Here is a 27,427-nt window from a genome sequence, read left to right as displayed (position 1 = left end):
CCACCCCGCTGCGCCGGGGCCGGGCCGGAGGCAGCGCCCGGGCGGGGACGAGCCGGCCGGGAGGAAGAGGAGGGATTTCACCTGCCCAGCCCGGCCCGCCCCTCCAGGTGCCAGGTGGAGCAGGAAGCGGCGGCGGTGGCGCCGGAGGGGACCCGCGCCCGCCTCGGCGCCGGGCCCATGAGGGGAGATGGCGGCGGGCCGAGCGCTGGCCGTGCTCCTGGCCGCGCTGCTGGCCACGCTCCTGGCCGCCTCGGCGCAGCTGATCCCGTGGGAAGGTACGGACAGGGACAGGGATGGGCCGGCTCCCCCCACCCTCGGCTCGGTTCCCCCCACCCCGGTTCCCATCACCCCCACCCGGGGCTCCGCTGCCATCCTCTCCCCGCCGCCCCTCAGGGGCTGCCCGGGCCGGCGGGACCCGCCCGTGCGCGGCTGAGCCCGGGCTCGCTTTGGTTGGCGGCACCGTAGGCGTGAGACTGATAACTCTGCCTTTGTCCCCGTGTGCTGCTGCTGATTTAATAACTATTAGTTATTTAAAAGGGGCGGGGGTGGTGGGGTAGAATCGCGTCCGTAATGTTTGTGCGGTGGGACATTTCAGTTTCAGCACTTCTAGTCAGAACGCTCCCTTTTCTTTCTCTTGGAAAATGCTAGCAAGAAAAATTACCTGATCTTTACATCCTTGCTTGCTGGAGTATTGATTATGCAAGGAACTTCACAAAGTCCTTTTCCCGGGACGCTAGAGGGGCAGCTGAACTCTCTGTAAAGAGCAAAAGCTCCTTGGTCTGTGTTTTGTGGGATCGTGCAGTTGCCCGAGTTTTTCATCAGAGAATGGTATTATTGATATAGAACAGCGGGTAAACCGTAGGTGCAGGGAAATGGAAAGGTTTATATGCCCAGCCGAGTCCGATGGTTTAATGCTCACTACCAGCTCTGCATCTCTTGAAATCTCTGGATGCTTGTTGAAATCTCATGTATCTAACCCTGTGTGCGACCCCAAAAGAATTCCAGTTAGGAACACAGGGATAGTGTGTGGTGTTTTCCTCAATTTCCAAAGCTGCTTGATTGCAAAAAATGCCCATCCTCAAGTCTAAACAGTCTGTTTAACTGCTATCTGTAGTCCTTTCAAAGGCTCTTGAAGTGTGAGTCCTTATGTACAAAATAACTGGTGAGTTATTTGGAGTGACTGTAAATTACCTAAAGAGTCTGATATGAAATTTATGCCTTTTTAATATTTCTGTTGCCTTTAACTGCACTGGTTCTGCTGAAGTGGAGCTCAGGCCATTATTATCATGAACAATACATGCAAAATGTCTCCTTTGAAATGGGGCAGCCCTGAGGTTTAAGTTTCAAGCTGTGCAGTCTTTTAAATAAAATATTTGCATTTAATGTATTGCCTCTGAGTTGAGTGAATAACAGCAATTTGCCTCTCTAAGCCTCTTCAAAGGAAAAAGAAAATATAATGCTGTTTAATAATTGTGCTTTGTTTTCAGAGTAAACAAATAATTAAAACCTTAGATGGCTCAGCACTAGAAGCAGAGGAGGAAGACTGTCCAAGGATTTTCGCTTAATCTAGAGGAACATGGGAGAAAGAGCACCCCAACTTCTGGCCTTGCTCTTTGGCAAATCCTGAAGTTGCTGTTTGCAGCAAAGTTAGTGGCAGTGAAGTCACACAAAACGCCACTGATAGACCCAGTGGTTCGTTGCCGCTGATGGTGGCCCCTCTTCCTACCTCCTTCAGTTCTTTCCTTTCCAACCGCAGGCTTCCCCCCACTGGTCTGTCTCCTGTACAAGCACCACCACTCCTGTGTGCCAGGTCCTCTGTCACCCTCTCAAACTCTCCAACGTGGTGCCTTCCTCCTCTTTGAGAAGCCCCAGTCCCCCAAAAGAGAGGTGGCTCAGTCTCAGCCACCTTGGCAGCATGGGTTGGCAGACTGGAGGTTGGGATGGTGTGAGCGGGATGTGAGGAAGAGAGGAGTGGTGCCTTCTCGGGTGTGTTGGCACGTGAGACCTCGTGTGTCCTTCCTTCCAGTGGGGACTGCTGTTGTTATTGCACAACCAAAACTGCTGGAACATTTCCCTGAGCAAAGGTTTGTCCCGAAAGCCCAAGACAGCTCAGGTTAAGATTTTCCTCTGCAGGCCTGTGTAGTTTGTAATTTTTAAGGAGTTCCTGTTGCTCTGGTGCTGACGTTGGCTCTGCTGTTGCTGTGTTTTTGCTGCCTCCCTTTCCTTGGTTGGGTTCCTCCCTTTCAGCAAGGTTGGGTTTAGGCTGGGTGTGCACGTGGGGTGTGTATGAGGCACACGTGGCTCCTCCTGGAGAGCGGTGATGCTTTGGTGGGACGGCTACAAATTTTGGTGTACCTGTCTCTAAAACTGTCTCTTGTCATCCTTGGTGAAGTTCTTTCTCCTCTCACCCCCCTGCTCCACCCTTTCCCAGCAGGTACAGTATTGCAGCGGTGTTCCTTTAGGAAGGTGTAGGTGGAGCGTGGCTGGTCACATGGCCCTCAGAGGAGCTTGTGGGTTTTCTTGAGATGCAACTTTATGCATAAAGTAAATTTTCAAGTGAAAGATTGGTTCTAACTTATAGCTGGAAAACTACAGAAAGAAGTATTTGGTGTGCTGGCTGCGCACGGACGTGGGAGTGTGAGTGGAGTATTGCGTATCTGACCTTTGAAAATGTGTTTTGCAACTAAAAATGAGTTTCTTTGAGGCACTAATAATGAAGTTAATCAGGCTTCTGAGCTGTCTATGAAACATAAACGTTTCAGGTTTAAAGTATCCTTATTAATGTGATAAAATCTGCATATGTATTCTGGACTTTGTCTTTAAAATGTCATTGTTATAATAAGCAAATTTAGAGATAGTGCCATGTTGATTCTTGCTGTACCCTCCAGTCATCTTTTTCTTGGCAACTGACTGATTTGAGTCACACGTCAGCCCTAAAGCTGCTTCATTTAATAAAATAAAACCCCCCAAGCTGTTAGCAGGGTCATTCTGCTGCTCTGACAGAATAAAAATAACAGCCGTGTTTGTTCTCCTCTGAAAGTCGGTGGAAACCGGATTATTTCCATTCTGAATCACCATTTGTTCATTCGATTGAGACCTCTCCTTTTAAGACTACAACCAAAGTACATGTGTTGTAACTTTTTTTTTTTTTTTTGCTTGCCTCATGCCATTATCAGTCTGGAGTGCTAACTTTTTTTCCTCTAGAAACTAATGTGTTTATAGTAAATTATTTATAGTGTGTCTCAGTTCTGATACTACTACCTCAAATTCTCTACCAAAAATACCCCTTTTTATTTTCTCCTTTTCACAATTCTAGAACTTTGTGTGTTTGAAATGTTTGTTTTTAAGAGGTGAGCCTTGTCTGTGTGTGTTTTTCATTTGTCTATAAGTCTGAAGGGATGTAGAGGTGATGGGAAGGGTTGAGTGGGTATATGTGATGGGAATGTGAAAATATTTAAACATTGATACACTGAGCTGAATTTATTGTCCATAGCAGCACAAATAACCACCAGTTTGAGTGCCCCCCACTAGAGATCCCCAGTAAGTTTGTTGTCTCTGGAGTTTTGTGAATGAAGTTGCTCCCAAGAGCTGGAATCTTGTTCCTGGGCTTACTCAAAACTGGAAGCACCAACAAATAGCAGCCCCTTGGCTACAAAGTGGCCCAGGAGAGAAGAAATGGGATGTGATGAGCCAGCTCCTGGGCCTGGCTCCTTAGGTGGCTGGTGTCTTTTTTGTGCCTGGGGTTGCCATTTGATGTGGTGGCTCATCAGCCAAACATAATTAGGGGAAAGCATGCTGAAAAGGATTGTTTCTTGGCACTGATTCAAAGCAAAGGACTAGTCAAGGGAGAAACAAGGTGAGAGGATTGGAGGCTGATGAATCTCATGTCCAGAGTACCACCATGGACTTGTGACATGGAGGAAGTTATTTGTTAGCTAGAAAGTTGTCTTCCTCTCTTTTTATTACAATTCTGTATGTTGTCCTGCTGTACTACAGTGAGAGTTTCTGGACAGAAATAAGGGCTTCCTGTATGAAATAAAGGAAGAACCTTTCCCCAGCCTGATATCCAATATCATTTGGGTCAGTTGTGCTCAGGCTTGTTAATTGCTTATATGAATTATCTTATCTACAGATAATGTTGGAATAGAAAAAAAAAAGTAGGAGAAAACTACTGAAAAATAATCTGACTTCTTGAAATATGTAATAGCAGCAGCAGTATTTTCACAAATAAGTGTTGCCAGGGTTCAGTTTATTAATGTAGCCCTTATCGCTTAGCCTAATTGGTATTTATACCAGCATATGGTAAATGAAAAGCTTTGTGATCCACGACTGCCAAACCCTCAGTCTTGGGCAGAGACTGAACAACTTTACACTTAGTGCATTCCAGAAATATTTCAAATTGGAAATAGCATGAGGAACCATCCTTTGCTGAGAGCAAAGTCAAGATACTTTTGGCTTTACCTGTGTTGACTGAAGCTGTGGGTGACAGGGGCATGGCGTGTTTGCAGATTAGTGTAGACAATGTCTAATAGCTCCTTTCTTCACCAGTTCTTCTTTTTTTTTTTATCCCATTCTCATTTGCTTTTTGTAATTGCTGACGGCAAAACATGACCTTCTTCAGGTGCTGGGCAGAAGAGCAGTGAATGCGTGTGGAGTTGTACCCCTTCGTGTTGTGGCTGGGGTGGGATCAGTGTTGGGGCTGGGTTATTCCTGGGGCTGTGGGGAAAGCTGGGTGCTGCTCACCACTGCCATGAGTGGAATGTGCCTCTGAGATGAGCTGACCAGTAGTTCTCTTACAGCAGCAAACTCCTCCTGCTCTCTTCTGGGTGCTCCCTGGAGCTCTCTCTTTGGATGTTTTCTGGTCGTGGCGGCTCCTAGAAAGACTCAGCTGTAGCAAAGCATGTATTAGCTAGAGAATATGGCGAAAATAGTCTTGGATGTCAGTTTTGATCTAAATGAGCTCTTTTGTTGGACTAGTCTTGTAACCTTCTGTTAAAGTATTTTTAAAATCTGCACCTTTAATAATTTCTGTAATTTATAAACCTTTGCCTGACAGGGGGGAGAAGCTAAAGATATCACTTAGTAAAGCACTTCCAGCAGTTTTCTGGGACAGCATCCAACTCACTGGTGCTGCTCAGGTGTCTCTGTCAAACCTCAGCTCTGGAGAGGTTGCACACCCACTGCAGCAGGGGTTGGCTTGTTGGAACCAAGCCATTAACCAATTCCTGAAGAGCAGCTGCTGACTTTGTGCTCTCTCAGTAGAATTCAGCCAGTAGGGCCAGGTCACCATCCCTTGATTCGTAAACTTCTCTAATATCTTGCAGATGTTACCATAGAGTTTCTTCTTGCTTCACATCTGCTTGTGCCACCAGGGTGTGAAGGAAAGGACGTGGGCTGGGCTGCATTATTGGCTGCTGGCCTTTACAGCCAGAGCAGAGCAACATCTTGAGTTTCTGTACTGGCTGGTGACAGAGGCGAGGGTTTGCTGCCTGCAGCTGAGCCTGCCTGGTGTGGGTAGTATTGATGGGACCTCCTGAAGACCTTCAGCTGAAGAACTGTGCCATAATGTCTAGTAGATATGCATTTCAATATGTTAGTAATACCTAGTCTGCCTGTGAGTGCCCAGGCTGCCATTACTGTGGAAAAAGTGATTTTTTAAAAATCTGTCTCCTGTACCAGGGATAAAGTCTGTACTTTGCCTACCCTATTGGACACCTTTTGACAAGGGTGCCATGGGGCAGCCTGCTTTGAGCTGTGCCTTTTGTTTTCTTGGGGAACAAAGTGAGTGTGGTTACTTGATATCAGATCAAACTCTTATTTTGGGAGGTAGGATAATGCTGGCATTTTGGAGTTGGTCCGGATTTTCTGAGTCCCTGACTGTGAGACAGAGGAGAGAGCAAGCTTTGAGGAGTGGAAAGAGAGGATTTGGAGTTCCTCAGAAGAGAGACTAAGAGCTAACAGCAGGATGTTTGGTGTGGGAGGGATCCCTGATTGTGAAATGCGCTTTTACACCTTTGTTAACCAGAGCCAAGACTGAAGAGCTGCTCAGACATGCTCTGAGATGTTGTTCTCTTGCTGGCTTAAATCAAGGTAGGGATAAAAAACTATGCAAGCAAACACCTCTTTGATCAAGGGAGGTTCCTGCAGGGACCTGTGTGGTGTCAGTGTTTCTCCAGGCAGTGTGACATTTTCTCCTCAAGCTGTCCAGACCTATGTGTCGAACATTTTATACGTCGTGTGCTGGTGGTCAGCTCATAGGGTTTGCTGAGCTCTCCATCTCATAATGTTGCTTCTACAGAAGCAACACCACTTTTTATCTGTAAAATAATAATAATTAGGAAAAGGCAGCTGAGAGTCAACAGTGTCTCTTTCCCACTTGTGGTGAAAAAAAGCTTCTTTTAAAAAAATCTATTGCATGAGTTATATGTGTCTTAATTATCTTCCAGAAAGGTTCTAGAGAAAGCTGTATATGTACAGAAATGTATAGTTGTTGGGGTTTATCTTCAGTTATTTTAAATCTGAAAGTACTTTATTCCTGTTAGGCATTACAAATTAATGAATGAGCAACTTTTGAGTGAGCAACCTTGCTGGCCTGGGGTGCTGAAAGATGTCTGGTGAGCTGTGCTGGAATGGCTTGTAACATCACTATGCCAGAAGTGTCTGCCCTTCCTCCTTGATGAGGAGGAAAAGACCTACCTCTCGCCTGCTTTGCATCCCCATCCTGGCTATCAGTTCAAACAATCAGTTTAGAAGAAGTGAAGATTAGGGGACTGTTCTGTGATGGCTGAGGAATGGGCATTCTCCCGCAGAAGCCCTCTCCTAAGGTGTGGTTAGCATGGCATAATAGTAATTGGCAGCATCTATCTCTAAGAGTTTACAAGCTTTGCAGATTTTATCACTGTGATTTTCTGAGTGATTCCCTGAATGTAATCCTTTCACAAAATATGGACCTCATATCCCAGACAAGTGTGGTGGTGGAAGACAGGTCCAAATACGAGGAGATAATCATGTAATCTACTAGGGAGTAGTTTACATTGAAATGAGGAAGGGTTGTCTGTAGTTTGTGGTGGTGATCGCTCTTTTGCTGCTCACAGCACTGATCAGGAGGTGAGAGGAGTCCAAACTGTGTGTGTGTGTCCCTGACTAACTTGAAGACTGTGAAGGCAGTCACCTGGATTACGTTGCAGGTGAGACTGGAGGAGTGGATGGTGCTTGGGCAATTGGGCGCTGCAGTTGAACTGGAGAGATGGACTCAAATTGTCAAAATGTTAGTAAGACAGGTGCGAAACAACTGAGTTGGCAAAGCAGGGAGACGTTTACTCTTTGAAATATTCCTTGTTGTGTTTTGGCCAATTCGAGCGAACTGTGCAGTGAATTGTGATGCGATTCACAATTCACTGGTGTGAATTCAGCGTGGTGGTGAGGTGATGCACCACCACACTGAGTTACTGTGTTATAGCCCTTGCTTCCCACCCTCTTGCCATGACTCTTGCAGCAGATTATGTGTAGTGGAATAACCTCAGCAGGCTCTGAGCATGCCCGCAGGTCAGCATCCCTGCAGGAGCTTGGAAGAGGCAGTGAGCCTCCAGGAGAGCCTGCCAAGCTGTAGTGGCAAACAGCATCCCTGTGCTATCCTCGTCCCAGGCTGGTGGCACAATTCCTGCAGGGAATGAGCCTGTTCTCTGGAGAGGTGTGTTGGTTGTGTGGGTTCAGATCCCCCTGGGACAGAACGGGGCTTTGGATACAGGTATTTCATAATCAGAGCAAGTTGCTGCTACTCGTCTTGCGGCTCCTCCAGCTCATGAATGGTGGCTGAGTCAGCCCCATCCAACTGGGTTTCGGTAAAAATGGCTGTCATGGAACAAGCCCATGATTTAACTGGAATGAGCAAATCAACAGTTTCTGTACATAATTCTGGGATAAGTTAACATCTGGGATTTCGTTGTAGGTTTTGTTTTCTTGGTCTGACTGGGGCTTTTTTGATTGTTTTAATCCGCCCAGTCAAGTTGTGTGGAACAATCCATAGATCCTTATGGGTAAATTACTGCAATAAAATGCAGCTGTCAAGCCAAAACTAGTTGGACTCTGTTCTAGCTCCTGCTTTGTGTAGCAAGGCACTTTACATAGCCATAAAATTGCTGTTCTGCCAAGTCCTTTGCTCGTGTATACATACACATGCTCATGTGAGTGCTACTGCCCTGACTATTCGCCAGCTGTCTTCTACATTGCACTCCCTCTTGTCCAGGAAAAATGTCCTTTTGACATTTATATATACATGTTAAAATTACTATGAGCTTGTCAATGCAAACATAGTAAATAAATTTAGGCACAACTCTCTGGAGTGATTGAACTTGTTTTACACTATGCAGCTTGCTTCATAGTGTAAATGGAAATATCATCCTATTAAGAAAAAGCTGTGTTTGTGCAGAGAGGGGCATTATTCTAGCAATAGAGGGATGCTGTGATGAGAAAACTCTCATGAAGGCACATTCTGAAATGAAGATGAGCAGTAGAAAAATCCAGTTGTGGAAAGGGAGGGTGTCAGCTGAGATTAGGGCAGTTGATGAAATATCCAAGGGAGGCTGCAAAACTGTAATTGCTTAGAGGAAAAAAGAATAGGGTGAGATCAGCTGTCTGCATCAGCTATGAACCAGCTCAGGACTGCAGGCTTTGCCTCTAACATCTTCTAGCTGAACGATTCCATTGTTGTATAGACAGAGACGAGATCCAGCTTGGCAACGCTTCCTCATGTTGGTTTGGATATCCTGTGTGTCATCCCTGTGCAGCAGCAATAAGGCGTGGAAATTGCTTCTTTTCAGGAAACGTGTCCAGTTACTGGTAATCCTAATAAAAAGGCATGCAGTGGGAGTCACAGATAAAGAGAGATTGGTGTGACTCATGGGGAGACTCACTCGTTTTTATAAAAGCTCTCCAATGTAGGTGCTCTTTAAGTAGTCCCTCTGTCGTGCTGCTCATGTGTGGCTGTAGTTTGGGGATTTTTAGCCATTTGTTCATTTGTTTTTAATGACTTTGGGATCACTGCATATACTTCCTGCATGATTCTTTTATTCCACTTTTCCCATTAGATTTGACGGTCTAATGCAGCTTAGCACATTCCTAGCAGCTGGCTGCTGTTGGCGTTACAGCACCACGCTCTTATTTCTTGGCCAAAATTATTATCTGTGGATTTGCATCTGCACAAGCTCTTTGTTTATGCATGGAAGGTGTCTGTTCTTATGTGGGCTTCTAGCAGGCAACTTTGCTGGCCTGATTTGGTATAGATCTGCATCCTTCTTGCCTACTGCTGTGATGATATATATATATTGGTCCTTGAAAACACTTCTGTGATTTTGGGCAGGTTCTGTTTAGGAAAGCTGAGGAATGGGATAAATCTGTGCTAGAAAACAATATTGACCTGACAAATATTTTATATTCTTGCAGAGAGATCAAATGAAGAATGATTATATGGACATGAAGTCAGCAAGAGGAACAGAAAGGAAGGGGGGAAAAGCCCAGGCAGCCGAATTTGCGTCTTTCAGGGGCTGGGGACGAGGATACTTTGTTTTGACCCTTGTAGGACCCTTTGCTTATTTCAAAGTGTTGAAAATTTCTGTTCTTTGGTTTCGGCTCAGGGTGTGTATTTGTTTTGATTTAGAGGTAGTCACGTGCTTAAGGCTATGCCTAAACTTAATCCTCATGACTAAAAATTAGAGCCATGTGCCAGCATGTGTTGGAGGAGTGCTGACTGTTGGTGGTCCTGGTCTCTGTCCTGCCAGGTTTGCCATATGGCTGTGCTGTCCCAGGGATGGGGGAAGGAATAGTGATAACTGTTTGACCAGAGAGTTAGAAACAGACTTTTCAGTAATACTTATAAACTTACAAGGTGAGTATGACAATTACCTCATGCAAGAAAGAAATATCTTTTGTCCATAGTTATTAATTATTTGGTTTATGTTTTTAACACATCATATCTGGATGACTTAAACATTGGAAAAGTTATGAACATCATGGTCAAAGGTGTTTTGTGCACTAAGTGTTGTAAAATAAAATCCCAAGAGAACCCAAAAAGAGCCCAGTGGTATGGAAAATAGAACTCTGGGCTAGCTTGGAAGTAGTTGTTTCGCTTTCTTTTCTGAAGACTGCTTCCTCTTGAAGAATGAGGAAGAGCAGCACTGAGTAAAGCTTGCATAGCTTTGCTCTCTTCCCCACCCCATGGACATTGCCCCTGCAATTGTCCCCTGTGTGCTTAGAAGGTCATTGTACAGGCAGTTCCCAGGCTCCACTATCATCTTTTTTATTTCCTCAGGAAAATCCATATAGAAAACCTCTTTTCTGAGGCAGAAACACAGATGTAAAATGTGCCAGCCATTGGGTCAGAGAACTGTTCTGTCGCTTAAATGCTGTAGGAAAGTTACTCAGTGACCAGTTACTCACTAATGGTATTAGAGGTTGGTAAACTTGTGGTTAAAAATATGTGCTGCAATTTGGCAAGCCTCGTGGTGTTTGAGATTTTCATTTAAAACCTTTGATCCTGGAGGCAAATAGGTAAGGCAGTTTCAAGGACTTACTAAGTCTTTTGACTCCAAGATTATGTAGAAAAGCTGCAAAAAGGCTCAAGACCAACAAAACTCAGATAAACACATGATGGGCTCTGTCTCTGAGTTCTCTATTCTGCCCTGCTTCCCCTAGCAGTGGGGTTTTGATGCCTGGTGTTGCCAAACCTGGTGTCACAATGTTTGCAGTGGCAGGGACGGACCATGCTGACTGCTCGGTCCCCGGGGCTTTTGCAAAGCATTGCAGTGATAGTCAGGCCCTGCAAAACCATGAGATTCCTGTAAAAATTAGGAGGTTTTTGAAACTCTCTTCAATAGAACAGATGGTTTTTGTGTGAAATTGAGTCACTAATGCAATAAGCTGCTTTCAGCAGCTGCAATGACTGCGGCTTTGAGCTGGGTGCGTCTGTTTGTTGAGGGTCTCTGGTGTGCTCGTGTGCCATTAGAGGGCTCTGCTGATTAGGGGTTCCCATGGTGTGTTCAGCCCTGCTCCCCACAACCCTACCAGGTGAGCCCCTGCATGTCTGGGCTCTGATCAGCATCCTTATCACTCCTGTACCAGCAGCAGCTGGCGTGGAGCAAACTGGTGCTCCAGGGGTGCTGAGCAGTTGGACAGAGCCTGGGGCAGCCTGCAGATGTGTGTGAGCCAGCTGTTCTCCTACACCTTCCTGACATGCTGCCTGGTAATTGGAATGGCTTCAGGGGCTCCCTCAGGGCGCTGCTCTGCTGGGAAATCTTTTTTCATTGACGTTTTTAGGCACGAGGATTCCCAACCTGGCATATGGGCAGAGCTTTGTCATGCAGCCCTGTGTGACGTACCACTCAAGGCAGAGATGTTTTTGAACCCAGCTTGGGGTACCTTTATTTCTAGATCTCTTACTATTTCTTATATGCATGATTTTCTTCTCATATACACTAAAAGCTCAAGTACTGTAGACACTGAGATTCTATCTTCCATACACCAAAATAAGAAATGGAGAACAATGAAAACAAGCAGCAGAAAACTTATTGTCTGTCCTGTCCTCAGATTTTCACCTGAGACTGGGGTATGGTTGACTTTACTGCAAACTTGACTTATTTCAGCCAGGGCTGGCCTCATTATTTGCTAAGCATCCAACTGAAGTTAATAATAGTTATCTTGAATGTCCAGTCAGTACTCTCTGGTGTCTTATGTGTATATTTTTAGAAGACAGTCAGGTTTGAGTCATTTTTTTGATAAACTGCTCCCCATAAAATATAAGATTATTCAATAAGCAGTTTATTCAGTGGCTCCAGTATTTCCTGTGAGAGCTGCTCCTGCATCTGGCAGTACTTGAGGATGGATTGAAATCTGTGAAGCATTTCCCAAAAGCTGTGAATCAATGATGGTTGTGTCAGAGATGGAGGGGAAGTGTCCAAGCACACACACTCTGTTCCAGGCCACAAATGCCTTCTGTGCTGGTGAGGGGCACTGTACAGACATCCTGTACCTTCAGGGAATGAGTTGTGAAGGGTGGGGAGGGTGGGAGAGGGCCATGACTGCACCTAAAAGTATCTGTTGGTATATGCTTTTGGTATTGCTGGAATACCTCATCTGGCCTGCAGTAATTGTTGAGGTATACCCAGAAATTCATCTCTTACCATTGTCTGTGATTAAAGCTGAAGCTTGTTTTTTTGTTTGACTGCTGAATAAACTTCCTGAATTGAGTCGTGACTTCATGGGTGCCTTCAGAAATGAAGCAGGCTGTGTGATAAACTGAAAACAAAAATCAGGAGAACAATTTGGAAGGAATAGCTGAGCTACTTTTTCATTGAGAGATAAATGACACTGGTGAGAGTAAATTGGAACAGAACTGATTGTGCACAAATTCCCTGTATACCTCTCCAGGGCACATGCAGCAAGTGTATTTTTATGTTGTCGGTGCTGGAAGAGAGGAGGCATTTTCTATTGGTACAGCACCAGAGGCTCCTGAGAAGTGGATGCTAATATTCCTTTGGACACTGTGGCATCTGTGGGGCTGTGTGGAGAGCCTGGTATTGCTCATATGTGCTAGTAACAGAACACCTCTGTTCTATGTATTTTTTTCTTTCTTAGCTTCCTTCACAATCTCTCTTCATAAAGCGGACAACACCACAGTTACGATTAAACTGAAACCTGGTCTTCAAGCAAACTGTCGAATCCGCATGAAATATGTCATCGTGTCTGAACTCAAGATAAAGCCTGGGGACAATGTGACTTTTAGCTTCACCTGTAATACTCCAGAGAAGTATTTCATCACGGAAATTCAGAAAAATATTGGTAAGATACAGATTTTTGATTTTTCCCCAGTAATAATTTTCCTCTGGTTAAACCAAATGCTTTTTTTCCTGCTGCTGTATTAAAGTATCTGCCATAATCTTAGGTAAGAAGAAATCCTTGAGCACTGATAAATAACCTTGAATGAGTGCTACAACTGAGTAAGCAAGAAGTCTGTATTGCAGCTGGCAGAATTAATGTTGACTTGGCTGTGCTGGAAACAGATAGAATGCAGTTTGCTGCATTAATTCCTTGCTGCTTTTCCTTTTCCCACAATTTATAAACCCATCAAAGATATTTTTGTTCCTGACAAAAGCCTCTGAACACTTATAATAATATATTATGTATTTGAACAGCTTGATTGTGTCTATAAGGACAACAGAAACATTGAAGACCTGCATATGTTTCTTTATCTTTAATGAATGTTATTGAAGTCAAGAAACTGTAAATTCAGAAGTGTAACTGAAGCTTCTTCTGCTTTGAATGTTATCCCTGGTGTATGTACTCTTTAATGGGATGAACACGTGCTACTTCTCAACTAGATCCCAAACTTCATTGGGTATTCAGTCTTTAGTAATATCTTCATTATTTTTGGGGTGATGTTCAAGAATAATTCTCTTCATGTTTTGGAATTTTATTCACATGATTCATGCAGATAGTAACACTCATTGTATCTCATATATTTGCAAGACACACTCGTGATATTTCTTCTTTTAACTTGAAGCCTAGACATGGATTAAAGTTAATTATTTTGAGTGTCAATCAGCTGCTTGGATTTTTCAGATGAAAGTTTTCTGGGTTCCCCCCAGAATTCTGCAGTGACAGTTGTTGTTCATCCGGGCAGCAAGGGAACAAAAATACAAGTTCATGGCAAGCAGTAAAACATTTAAAGATGAATGATTTTCCAGGAACTCTCTGGGGAACATGGGATAAAATGGATTCTCTAGATCTGTGATTTCCAGCTCTCTTGACACTGCATTTGTCCCTTTTGCCCACAGTGAATAGACTCTGCCCTATTCACTAAATACCTTCTAAATTCTTCAGCAAACAAGGTGGAATACTAGGGACAATGAATCCCTCCTATTAGTCAGCCTGACTAAAGCAGGTTTATCCTGTCTATTCTATGGCCTGGGAGTCCTGTTTGGAGACAGCCCATGACCATGTTACAGGAGTGTCTTTTAGAGAACGTAGAGGAAAAGATGAGTGCAACCTAAAAATTGTGATAATAGCAAGAAAGGGGAAGTATCAAACTCGCCTTTTAATGGAATGCTTTCCAGAGTGTATCACTGCTCTTCTCTCTCTGCATTTAGACTGTGTGTCAGGCCCATGTCCCTTTGGAGATGTTCATCTTTACCCACCGGGGCTACCTCGCCTTAACAGGACTTACATCTGGGATGTGAAGGCAAGTACAAAAGCTGGACTTGAACTAAAATTTTCTACCTCCTGGCTAAGGCAGATTGAACCAGGAGAGACGTGCCCAGACTCTGTTAGCTACAACATCAACAGCTCTATTGATAATGCCACGGTCAACATCGGCACTTTCTGCAGGAACGGCTCCGTGTCCCGCGTCAAGCTGCTGGGAGGAGTTGTCATGTCCCTGCACCTCCCGTGGCACTTGCCTCTCGCCACCTCAGGCTTCAACATAGCCAGCAGGGCTTCCATAAAACGTGAGTACTGAGCGCTGCAGCTTCCTCCTGCAGATTGCAGCAGAATCTGTTTCAACCTTTCTTCACAGCTAACCTTCCAGTCTTGGTGCTGCTATCCCTAACTCCCTTTCACGTCATCTTTTCTGGAAACTATTGTTGTATGATTTTTAGTTTAGTTAGATGGTGTTCCTCTGGAGTCAAAGTATTTGATGTACATTAATAATTTTAAATCCCTTTAAACTTCCTAAAACTTAAACATACCTACTTTCTTGTTTTTGTGAATTCAGCTGTGTGAGTGTGAGACTAGGTAGTATAATTAGAATGAGTCAGAGATTTTTTTGCTGGTTGTGGTGTGTAGTTGGGCTTGTTTATTTTTAAAAAAGTTTCTTTAACTTCTGGAGCCCCAAACCAATACCTCTCTTCAGGAGAGGAGTGTGGGAAAAGGTGAAGCAGTGCCTGGAAGGCACAGGAGGCTGCATAAATACATTTATCTGTTTCAACTTGCATAGTAACATAAACTGTTGTGTAATAATCTTCCTAAAATACCTGGAATATTATACAGCAATCAGTGGGTTACTTTGTGATCTCATGACAAAACTTTCTCTGTACTTGAATTCTAGTGCTGTTGCTATCAGTTATAAAAGAAATCTGGTCCAGGTTCAAGCTTCTAGAACATGAGTGTTTTGTATAATTCCTGGCACTCCTCACACTTGCACATTATCACTGGAGTCCTAGAGTGGGACCATAATCTCTCTGTACCCAACTTCACACTGCCAAGAGTCATCCAAGGATAAAGTGTCTTATGCAGCCTGCACGTTTCACATTTGTGTTTTTAATATGCCTATCTGAGGCTCTTTGCTGGTGTACTTTTGTTAAATTTAGGAGGTTTTTGTAAAGAGAGCTACATGCTGCTATAAAAGCTTGCAGCTTTTGTTTCCCAAAACCCAGTGGAGCAGAAGCAGTTATCAGGTTGTGTGTTTGCTCTTGCAAATCCAAATGTAGAAGTAGGAATTAGGATCTTGCCCTTGCCAATAATAAAGGCTTGTCTGTCCATGTACTTGAAAGGTTAACCTGCTAAACTGCAAATGCAGTATTAATACATTCCTTACCTTTTCTGTAATTGAAGACAAAAGAATCAACTCAAATATATGTTTTAGTCTGAGCGTTTTGTAATAACCTAACTTGTAGCTGGAGTGGGTGATCTCGCTGTCAAAATAAAAAGACTCTGCTTCTTGGGTGCTAGATATGCCAGTGTGTCTTCAGTAACTGGAGCTTATTTTATATGTTGTGATTCACTCCCTGTTTTAGGGTTATGCATCATTGAATCCATTTTGAAGAGGGAGTCTTCAATCACCCTGATGTCCCCTAACTACCCACTGGGCTTTCCAGAAGACGAGCTGATGACGTGGCAGTTTGTGATTCCTCCCAACCTGAGAGCAAGCGTGTTCTTCCACAACTACAGCCTCTCCAACTGCGAAAGGAAGGAGGAGAGGGTGGAGTACTACATCCCTGGCTCGCCCAGCAACCCGGAGGTGTTCAAGCTGAGCGACAGCCAGCCTGCCAATATTGCTGGCACTTTCAACATGTCCCTGCAGGGCTGTGATCAGGATGCCCAGAACCCTGGCATTCTTCGCCTGCTCTTCCAAGTCGTCGTTCAGCACCCGCAGGTTGATGAGAGTGAGTACCTGCCTGCCCCTTTTGTTGCTTTTGCTTACAGATGTCTGGCCTGAGCACCACAAGGGAGATAAATACTCTTTTTTGTTATTTTCCTTGGACTTTGGTCCTTCTATGAGTTTAAGGAGATTGCCAAGCAACGCTGAGGCCTGTTTTATTGCCCAGGGTAGCACTGGTCACCCGTACAGCAAGGCAAGCGGCGATGCTGAAATGTGCAATTTGCAATGGACTATTTAGTGCTGCTGTGTTTTTTACACCGTAACTTATAAGTGGAGACTCCTTTCCATTTCCAGCACCCGAATCATGTAATTGAAAAATGCCTTTAATAGTTCTGCGTTCAGACATGAGACTCAACATTTTAAAGGTCATTCTTTAAAAAACATGAACCCAGTTTTTTGTACCCTTCGTGAGCAGTTGCTCCTAACAAGGTGAAACCTGCTGTCATGGTAGATAGCAAGATCTGTGGTATTAACTGGTGAATTGAGAGATGTAAAATTGTCTCTGTATTGGTAGTGGCATCGATATGCATCTTCCCTTCCTTTCTTCCTTTGAGGTTTAATTTTGCTTCCTAGAGGAAGTTGAACATCAACAAGTGTGAAGAAGTCACATTAAATACAAAAACTGTCAGTAAGATATTCCACTAATAATATCTCCTCCATACTTGGATGTTCTTTACATTTCTTTCTCTATACTGAGAAAATAATTTTTTTCTGTTTTCTGGCCCCAAATTCAGATTGGTTTAGCACAATGATTTATAATACCAGAGCATTTCTCTAAAAACAGAAATAAAAGGCCTGTCTAGGTAATGAGCCATGGATTGAGTGATTTAGCCTCTGACTTTGCAACTCTGACCTCAGTTCAAGGTGCACTTACTGCAAAAGAGCAGGTGGAGGAAAGTACACACTCGACTGCCACTGTGTCACGAGCTACTTAGAGATTTCTAGGTAATTTTATAGAGAATAAGGTTTGACTGATTTGTGCCCTGAAGTTACATATCCAGAAAGAATCTGTAGCATCTCACAGTTACAGTTCTTTCTTCTTTGTCTGTCTAGCCTGGCTCTGTTTATGAACAGCAAATCCTGACAGAATTGCTGTTAACAAAATTGTGTTTGCTTACATTTATTGTGTGTTGTATCTCGGAAGCTAGACAGAATGAAAACATTATATTCAGTTAATCAGCTTTATCTCCCTTCTTCTTTTGAAAGCAAAAAGAATTTTAATATATTTATGGCCAGGAGACAAGACGATAATCACGTAAAAAATCAAAAACATGTTGTCATTCTGTGAATGAAATGCAAGTAATAAACCATTTGGATTTAAGAGACAACAGTGGTTTCTCTAGGGATTTTATAGGATTTTTGTAGTTATATAAGTTTCATCAAAGATTCAAATTCAGCCCTCAGGTTGCCATCTGCAACATTGGTCTTATTAAAAATGCATTGCTATCTGCATATTCGCAAAGCTTCCCAAACATTTGGGTATTCCACAGCTGTCTGTGGTGCTTGTCATTAAATAAGAAGAAAATATGGCTCTTTCTAATCACAATAACTTCTTGATCTAACTCTTCCTGTGTTTAGCTGCTGCAGGAAAAAACATTCTGAAAAATGATAACCTTGCGGTGGGAGTCCTAGGTTACATGCTTGGTTGTGCCAATGACTTGGATAATTCCATTTGACCACTTGCTTTTTTGTCTGCCTGATTTCCCACATGGGAGAAAGCTATTTTATTCACCTTTTGTGTATGACTTTGAGATCTGTAGCTAAAGCTAAAACCAGAAAATGAAGAGTAGTAATAGAATATGTGTGTATATAGGTACACTATTTTCCCCCTGTCCTTTGTAGAATCATTGAATGGTTTGGGTTGGAAAGAACCTTAAAGATCATCCAGTTCCAAACTGCCCTGCCATGGGCAGAGACACTTCTACTAGGCTGGCTTGCTTTTTTTTAACATCAGAGAGAGGTGCCTTAATAACAGCACCAGGATGTTGTGTGGATCCAAAATCTATCTTTCCACATGGCAGTCAACCTTTATGAGCTACACTTGCATTTTTTTTCCTCTTTCCTTCTATCTTCTCCTTCCAGATGTTCCAAGAAGAGGTGAAGGAAGTTCTGCTTCACATTGTGCTTCTTGGCTGTAATTGCTCTGGGGTGTTTTTCGTTGCAGATGTCACCCATTTGGTCGACCTGAGCAAGGAGAAGAACATGACTGTGACAATACACGTGGAAGGGTGGCCCAGCCGCACCCCCCTCATGTCTGAGCCCATATGCCTGATCTGCAAGGATCCTCGCACCTGCGACCGTGCCTTGACTTTAACTTCTGGTGCTGTCTACAGGATCTCCTTCCTGTGCAAGGACTTGTCCCAGCTGAGGATCACGGCTGAAAAAGGCATAGGTACTACCAAAGTGGCTCAATGCTATTTCCTAGGGGATGCTTTTGCATATTTTTCCCCAGGGGTCAACCAAACTTGTTCCCTTGCTTTGGCTTTAAACCAGGTGTTGGCCAGCTGGGAGATGGGTGCAATGAATCTGTAGGTGATCTTGTTCAGTACATCATTCTACCTTTAAGAATAGAAACTGTGTAACTATTCCTAGAAGAGAAGAGATAGAAGTCACCTAAGTCACTGCAAATTATGGAAACAGAGTCAGAGACCCATAAATCTGCCCATGAAAATGCAGGACCAAAGTTGCCATCAGGAGGGCATCTTGTTCTGCTTGCATGTCCCCTTGATGTAGGATTTCCCCAAATGCTTTCAACTACAGGTAGAAAAGAGATTTGAAGTATCTGTACCTTGACTGGTCTGCATCAGTGTCCCAGTCAGCAGATATATCTTAAGTGAGGGCCTTTGAATATGTTTCTGTCTGTTTCTTTGGTGTCCTGCACCTGTTCAGGAAAACTCTTTAAATACAAACAATACACGTTTGGATAAAGGTTACTAAGAGAGGATATTTTCTTAGGTAGATGCTTATCTTGGCCTGTAATGCAAACCTGACAGTACTCTGCAGGTGCCTAGGTATTTCCTCTGCAAGAAATACTCAGCTCTTTGGGTTTTCTTTTTGTTTTTGCAGGCTGTATGGATATTCGTTGGTGTCAGAAAAAGATTTATTCCCTTTCAGTGCCCAAGGCTATTACCCGATTGCCAATTCGACTGCATAAGTTTAATTGGAAGCTCTTGGCCACTGATATGATCAACGTAGAAATTACATCTCCGTCCTTGAAACTTCAGCAACACATTCCAGAGCAGAGGTGCAACACGAGCTACAGTTACAGCATTGTTAGTGCCACCCCAGAGACAGAGCTGAATGTTGGTGTGTTCTGTCCTGGTGGATCTATTGAAAAGATTCAGATGAGGAATAATATCACCATATCCTTAAAAACATTTGGTAAAGGATTCATCAATGAATCTATCCCTCAGGATCTGAAAATGTCTTTTGTGCCACATATTAAAGGTAAGGTAGTAGATTTTGTACTACTTTGTTGTACAGTGATAGATCTCTCAATAGGCTTATTAAAGCACATATGGGTGAACAGCAATTAGGAGTTTAATCCTTTAGCAATGGCTCTATGACTAGATTCTAGAATCAGTCTTTATCTGAACCAGTGATGTGGTTTATTTCGGGAAGAGAGAAGGAGCTTTGTATTCCAGGTAGTGGATAGTTGATTGTGCCAAATTCTGCAGGTATGTCTGTGTTTATGGTGATAACCCTGATGTGGGAAAGGACAATAATTATCAAAACTAAGTTTTCTTTTCTTCTTTCCCTTTTGCTACAGATGAGTGCATATTCACCGTGAGCCCAAATCCAAAAGCTAAAGTTTACTTGCAGACTCCCAACTCACCTTATGGTTTGCCTCCTTATGTTTCCATATCCTGGTTCATCACTGTGCCCAGCAAGCAGACTGCCCGCCTCAGGTTCTCCAAGGACCGCATGGGCATCGCCTGTGAGACGGGCCGTGCCTTCGTCAACATCAAGGAGGAGACACCGGGAGCAGAGGAGATCGTGCGCCGTGAGGACGAGCTCCTGCCCCAGCCCCGAAACATGCTCCACAGCTTCTGGGTGAACGTCTCCAACTGTAGGCCTGTGGATAAGACACAGCTGGCCTTGCAGTTCTGGGTGACTTTGGCTGACAAGCAGCTAGGTGAGTGCTGTGAGGTTGTGGTGGTTTGTTTTCTGCTTGTTTCCTTGCTTTCCCTTGAGGTAAGAGGAATGGATGGTGGTCCTCCTTGGATGTAGATTCCTGCCTCTGGAAAAGTCTGTCCCTCAAAAACTTCAAGAGTTTCAGCTGGATATTTCTAGGAGCTGGGGAAGAAGGAGGGGTTTTAATGTGGTATGGTTTTTTGGGGGGCAGGAGGTGTGTTTCTGGGTTTTTTTTCGTTGACGCAAGAAATGGCAAGGATTGAGGTAGTAAGACTAGATTTCATTTTTTAAAAAAAATTCATTTTTTTAATTGGAGGTAACAGACAGAATATGTAATAAGATCAAGTGATGTTTTTCCCTTCCAGGGTCACAGACCTAGTGAACAGCTTGGGATTTGATTATGCAAACTTATTCATCCAAGTAGTCTTCACTTCATGTTAGCAGTTCAATTAGTCTCAGTGTTCACATGAGCAAGAAATCCTCCCTAGGACAGGTCTGACCATTTAATGGAGATTGGGCCCTGACTGCTACCAGCAAATTCTGTTTTCTTGTTCTCTTTCATCTCCCTGAAACATAAACAGTTTTTAAAGAAAAGATGAGGGGGCATTTTTTGGGTAGGCTTTCCTTATGTAAATTTGCTTCACATTTGCACTTTCTAATTTTTTGATCTTTTTTTTTTTCAATCTGTGCTTCTTTTGAAACTTGCAGCATTTTTCTTTGCTCATGCATGGACTTCCCTAATCAATTTTATGACTCCTAGAAAACCCCAGGTCAACACAACCTATGTATTTCAGAGAAAAGGATGGTTTTGTGGGGAATCTGTGGAAATGCCGCTATTTCTTCTTTTGAGTCCTTCTCTGTTTCTTTCATCTCTTCCTTGCCTATTCAGCTAGAGACGTGTGAGGTGCTGTGGGTAAGTTTAGCAGTGCATGAGCTCTATCAAAAACTCTTGGAGGTGGGTGGGTTGGTTGGGTTTTTTGGTTGTCCTCCACTGCCAACAGCAGGAGTTTGTTGTTGCTTGGCCTCCAATCTCTTGGAAATGGCTTGTGTTGCCCTGTGGCAGGCATGGCTTAGGAACTCCTGCTCTGCCCGCAGCTGCTATGCTTAGAAGCTCTTAAAGGGGTTCAAACCCAGACAGATTTTAGGGGAAGGCTGGGTGTTCCTTCTTTTGCTCAGTGTCCTTGTTCCTTGTCTGTTTGCAGACCTCGGAATCATACTTGCTGTGGTGGCTGGGGCTGGAGTTCTCGCAGTGATTGGACTGACCGTGTGTTGTGTTAAGAAGAAGTAAGTTCATAATCCAGCATGTGTAACTTAGCAGTTCAAGAGAGCATTTTGGGAGAGCTGCTGGGCCCTCTGCTTCATGTGTTGATATCCTTTGAACCAGGGTCTAAAGCATGAGGAAGGCACAGTGGAAGTAGCGTTAACCCCGGGAATGCTTCTTTACTCTAAACTGACAAACTTCAAGAGCAGAGCAGTGTTCCTGGAGTCACATTACTTCAACCTGCGGAGCACTACTTACCTTGGCCTTAAGTGCAGGCTTTCGGGTGTGCTATGAGTCAGGTGTTGGTTGGACTTCCTCAGCAGTCCCTGCAACATGAAATCCCAATGAATGTGGCTGTTGCATGCATGACTCCACTCAAGTCTTTGTTCAAACAAGCTGTGAACTCATGCAGATACACTAAGAGTTATCTTTCGTCCACAGAGCCTCCAGCAACTTCTGGAGTTTGCACATGAAGTGGGAGCAATTTTCTGTGAGAGGAGCCCTTGGGGGAGAGAAGTGGGTTGTGCAAAGCTTACATGCATGGCATTACTCATATGAGCAGAGTCTGGAGTCATTCATAGCCTGGGCTTTCTCATACGTGTATGCACAGGGCTGTCAAGGTGGTTGGTCCTGAAGCTGTAGAGATGGAATGAATTTATGCAATATGGTGACTAGTGCAGTTAGGGACACATTTTCCTGCCACACAGGAAAGACTTTACAAATACAGGCTTAAAAGTCTTCAGTTCAGCCTTTGTTCTTTCCAATTTAGGGGCAGTCAGTCAGGAAAGCGTAATTAAGAAAAATTAATTTGATTTCATTTTGACTCAGTATCTTGTCTTCAGTAACACAGCCTTGTTTTTGTGAGGATCTAGTGGTCTCTGAGTCTTACTAATGCCAGTGGAAACTGTGGGACTTGGTTCAAGTGCACAGCCAGAATCCCAGTGCTTGGGAGACCATTGGAGTTAATCTTGCAAACTTCAGGGTCAGCAGAGCAGCAGTGGGTAACCAAATAGCATGAAGTTGTTTTCTGCTCTGTTAAAAAAGAGTGTCTAGGCTCAAGAGTTATTTCTCCCAAAATTGCAAGTAAATTCTTTAATCCAGGTAGGCTGCCTGACACTCTGTGGTTGGGATGAGTGAAGAGAAGCTGTTGTTACTGAGTTCCAGCGCGCCAGACGTGTTGTTTTTGACCTGTTAACAATTTCACCTCTGTAACAGGAAGAAGAAAACCCAGAATCCCATGGTGGGAGTGTACAATGATAACGTGAACACCCAGATGCCTGGAAGAAAAGGCTCATTCAGAAAAGGGAGGCAAAACAATGAGTCTCATGTCTATGCAGTTATTGATGATGCTGTGGTCTATGGACACTTGCTGAAGGAGTCCAATGGCTCCGTTTCTCCAGAAGTTGATGTCTACCGGCCTTTTGATGGACCCATTGGTAGCATGCCACCTTCTCCACCTCCATTCTCCTTCAGAAAAGACATTAAACGCTCTTCTAACCCTGAGGAGGAGCCTCTGCCCCTGATGGACATAGACCAAGACACTTACACATTTGCTCATCAGAAATCAGGGCAGTCAGAGGACAATGGAGATGCAAATAAAAAGGATAAGGGGGATACAGGCATGCCCTTGCTGGAAAATAAGGAACAGGATGGTTTAGTGGGGTAATTTTATGCCACAGTTTTCTGTGGAAACACAGGTGTAAGGACAGTGACCTAAGACAAAAACATACTGAAGAGGAGTGTTATTTTTAAATATGTTTTTATCTTGTTTTGTTTCATTTGTGTGTTTTCAGTTGGTTTTTTTTGTCCTTTCTTTTTAAACTTCAGCTGTTAATAGCTTTCAGTTTTAAAGTGAACACCTAGCAAACTCAATTCCAGTCAGGACTCTCCAGGACTGGTTGTGAAACAGGTGCCAAAGGTGTGCTTCTGCTTTTTACTATATGGGCATCAGGAAAGTTAATTCCTAACCACCAGCTTAAAACTGGCCACTGGTAGTGGGGAGAGTGTTCTGTCCAGTATTTCCTCCTGTCACAAGCCATTATTTGTCTGAATGTTGGTTGGTGACTCCCAGCAGATACAGACTGCATCCCTGTCTCAAGGCAGCTCCAGGTTGCACATGTCCAGGCAATCTGCTAATATCTGACCAAATCCAAAAAATCTAAAATCTGACCGTCCTTTCCATCACTTGTACCTTGAAAATCCATCAGATGTAGCATGCCAGTGGCTATGTGAGTGTAGTGAAAGACCATGTGTGCTGCCAGGAAGAGCTCTGTGCCTGTAAATCAGTGTGATCATTTGAGCTTGGACTCTTCTCCTTCAGAAGATAAGTTATGGATTTTCTCTAAGTTTCAGCTGATGCTGTTATACTTGGATTCCACCATGTGAACTTACACCACAGACTATTTTATTTGCTCTTTGACAAAAACAATTTCAAAAGTCTAAACCAATTTGTGGTTCTGTTCAGGTGCCTGTGACATTAACATTTTACTAATACCTTGCACTTTTGTTTCAAGTGAGAGTAAGGATTCGATAAAGAAATAATGATGTGGTCATTCAGCTGTTTACCAGTGCTTTTCACTTCACCTGTTACTAAGGTTTAAAATACTGGGTAAAGAAAATTGTTTACAGCAGCTGGTGTCTCTGTAATGCAAAGAATGAATCCGCAGGAAAAGCCTAGAGGTTTAAATATTTTTTTTTGGTATATCAGTCTGAATTTAGCAACCATGTTGTTATGATGGTGGGGACAGTTTTTGACTTCTGTCAGAACTTACACTGCAGTTGTCTAGCTGCCCCTGAAACGTATCTCTTAAAATCAGGTCTCATTTAAGTGCTGTAGTTAGCATGCCCCTCAGCTTCTGTGCCTTTGACAACACAAGGGCCAGATTCCTTGTGGCAATGAAGTTGCCTTTTATATACAAACATCTGCCTTGTCCAGGTGTGCAGTTTACTGAGGGTGTTTGTAATTTTGTGTGCAGCACTAGACTCAACAACTGGAGAATTTCTCTCCAAAAACCTTACCATGACTGTTTCTGGCTTAGTGATACACAGAGGTGACATGAACCTTTTAGACAAGTGTTGCATTCAATGATGCTAAACATAGAATAATATTTAAAACTAAAATGCCTTTATTAGAAACCTTACTGTTTACATTAAGTAAAAGTGTGGATTTCTTCCTGTGTTAACTATGCTGGCACTGCTCATTGACTATTTGGTCAAGTGTGTGTATTTAACAGTGTGTTAATACTGCTTGGACCTCTGCACAATTCAGTATAATGTCATACCTGACACAGTTTTCTGCAGCATATATCAAAACACATGCCAACTAAAAGTGCCTTTAATTGTTCCAGGTACCTTCCTGCTCATTTTTATCACTTTCAATACATAAATGTGTATCCCTAGATCTCTGGCTACTCACTGGAATCAAAGTGTACTGGATCATTTTGGTGTCATTTGAGAACTTAAAAAGATTTCTGCAATACTGGTATCAGTTTTTCTCAGGTAACTGAATTGCCAAAACCTATTTTATCAGAGTAGTCCAGTTGTGCATTTGTCTGATCAGTGTTCCTCACTTCTGTTTTATTGAATAGTCTGTAAAAGAAATTCAACGCTTTCTTATCCCTCTAGCTCAACTTCTTCAGTTTCTTAGATGAAATTTTTAGTTCATGTTCCTTGTAACCAACAGGAAGAAAACATAAAGGAGGTTGGGCATTTGTTCACAGCCTCTTGATCCTTGAGAATATGATTCTTGTTGACTGATACTTTTATGTGTTCTAACTCAGCTTTTCATGTGACAGTATAAACCTTAGTTTACAGATGTCCCCAGTCTAAGGTTGACCTTCACTATGCTTATTTGGTGTGTGTAAAGAAAGAGTTCAGGCACAGATTTCAGTTTGTTTTGCATTAAGAGAAAGTTGTGACTTATTTTTTTTTTATTATTAAATAAATAAATAATAATGCTACTGCCAACTGGAGTAACTAATGTATCTCCTTTTTTCTTGTGTGTGTGTGTGTGTGTGTGTGTGTGTGTGTATACTCAGGCCATCACCCTGGACAATAGAAGGGGGGTTCTAGGGAACCTGGTTTCCTGGGATAATAAACTGCTCTCTGTGCATGTCCTCATTCTTGTGTAGCCAGTGATACACTATTAATGACTGTTTTCAAAGCCATGTGTTCAGATCATTGAGGAGAAGGGTTGTAAAATACTTGTAGATTTTATATAAAAATAAACGCTTCAGTGGCTTCTCAGTAGGGTTGAGATGTTTGTAATTTATCCATGCCCAAATGACACATAAAATTGAATTCAAAATTAATTTCTTTTCAAGGATAATAGTACATTTTATGAACAGTCCTTCAGCCCAGCAGTGATCCTTATGGAAATGTGTGAAGCCCATTTTGTTCTAAATATAAGCTCATGGAATCAGTACATACCAATTGCTCTTTTGGGGATTTTTATTATTTATTAATTTATTTATTTTGGGGCAAGTTTAATGCACATAGAAAATGATGTTTGAAATCCTTACTGCTGAGGATCCCGGTAATTACTGGGGATGGATCCTAAACTTAATTAATGAGATCTCCTCTTGGAAGGCTTGGGAAACCTGGCAAGGATCATCCAGTCCTTAGGCCTTGTCCAAAACTGCCACAGATTTAGATGTGAGTGCTTATCATTTGTATTTTTACTTCAATTGTACCATCCTGGAGTAATTCCCTGGCAGTGGTCTTCATATAAAAATGAGAATTTCTGAGTCTGATGAGCTGTTAATTGAAAGGTGGGTGTCCATAGGAGGACAGCAGCTGTAGAACTCCTGGCCCAAAGGTAATTTGCTTTTGAAGAGCAAAGAGAAGCTCAGGGTTTTGTTGCCCAAACCAGCAAAGCTGAAAAGATACCTCTTGCTTCTTGGGCTTGAATTTGTAAGGTTCAGACAACCTTGAGCGATGAAAATACGCAGTAATTGCTTTATTTTTAAGCTTGTTTCTGAATAGTCTAGTTACATTTCCAGATAGACCAAAAGCCAAGTTACTGTTTTGTTGCATTACAGCACAGTTTGTAGAGCACCAGTAGGAAATGAGAAAGTAATTTTTATTGTCAACCAGATGAACAGACTTCAACTCCTTGACCCTAGGGGGGGACAAAACCATGTTACTCTGAAGAAACTGTGCTGGGGTAGCTGTGAGTGTGACAGAGAAAATATTTAAGTCTGTGAACGTTTTAGGGGGAGGAAGGAGGAAGCAAAACACCAGATATCACTCATCCATGTGCACATCTTCACCATCCAGCATCTAACTGCAGACTCTGATATACACAAAGGTGGGAGTAAGTCTGCCTCCCCAAAAACTTTGAAGGTAAAAACAAAAATAAAAAGTGGAGGATATATTTCTTGAGTATAAACATCTTTCTACATCCAACTTAGCGATCTTCTTTAAAACTGAGGAATTGTGGCATGGAGAACTGATCCAGCCCTGAGGAAGGAACAGTCCTTTTACAAGGACCTTGAAACAATGTGCCAGAAGTTTCTTTGACATAAATGAAGCGTGGCAAATTGTTGCAATTAGCAACACTTAACACATAAAAGGTGGTTTTTGTGGTTTGGGCTGTATCCATTTTTCATCTTAAGGAATTGCTACACTGCTGCACACAAACCAGGCTTTACGCTTCTGGGCAAGATGGATCTTCAAAGACCCAGGAACTGCTTTGTTCCTTGCTCCATTTGTGAGTGCATTTTGTATACTAATGTGTGCATTTGTCCTGGTACAAGTGCTGCAGTCACTCACAGCTGTAGAAGGACTGCCATGATGCATCCTGTCAAAGATACTTCAACAGAGCAGCACTTGCTCAGCACACAGCACTCTTTTAAGGTAATAAGCTAGAAAAAATGACCTCACTT

General features: G+C 43.0%; 1 protein-coding gene across 1 annotated transcript; it reads left to right on the top strand.

Annotated features, from left to right (window-relative positions):
• Positions 1-94: 94 nt before the first annotated feature.
• CDCP1 (CUB domain containing protein 1) lies at positions 95-25,500 on the top strand. The gene is made up of 9 exons (XM_030944123.1): positions 95-275; positions 12,628-12,831; positions 14,139-14,495; positions 15,783-16,151; positions 18,312-18,539; positions 19,214-19,594; positions 19,917-20,282; positions 21,484-21,565; positions 22,758-25,500. The coding sequence occupies exons 1-9, from the start codon at positions 188-190 to the stop codon at positions 23,206-23,208; spliced, it is 2,526 nt and encodes an 841-aa protein (XP_030799983.1). The 5' UTR covers positions 95-187; the 3' UTR covers positions 23,209-25,500.
• The last annotated feature ends 1,927 nt before the right edge of the window (positions 25,501-27,427 follow it).

The sequence above is a fragment of the Camarhynchus parvulus genome, chromosome 2 (assembly GCF_901933205.1).
Source record: "Camarhynchus parvulus chromosome 2, STF_HiC, whole genome shotgun sequence".
Lineage (NCBI taxonomy): Eukaryota > Metazoa > Chordata > Aves > Passeriformes > Thraupidae > Camarhynchus > Camarhynchus parvulus.
Note: the sequence above shows the minus strand (reverse complement) of the source record. Positions and strands in the feature narration are given on the sequence as shown.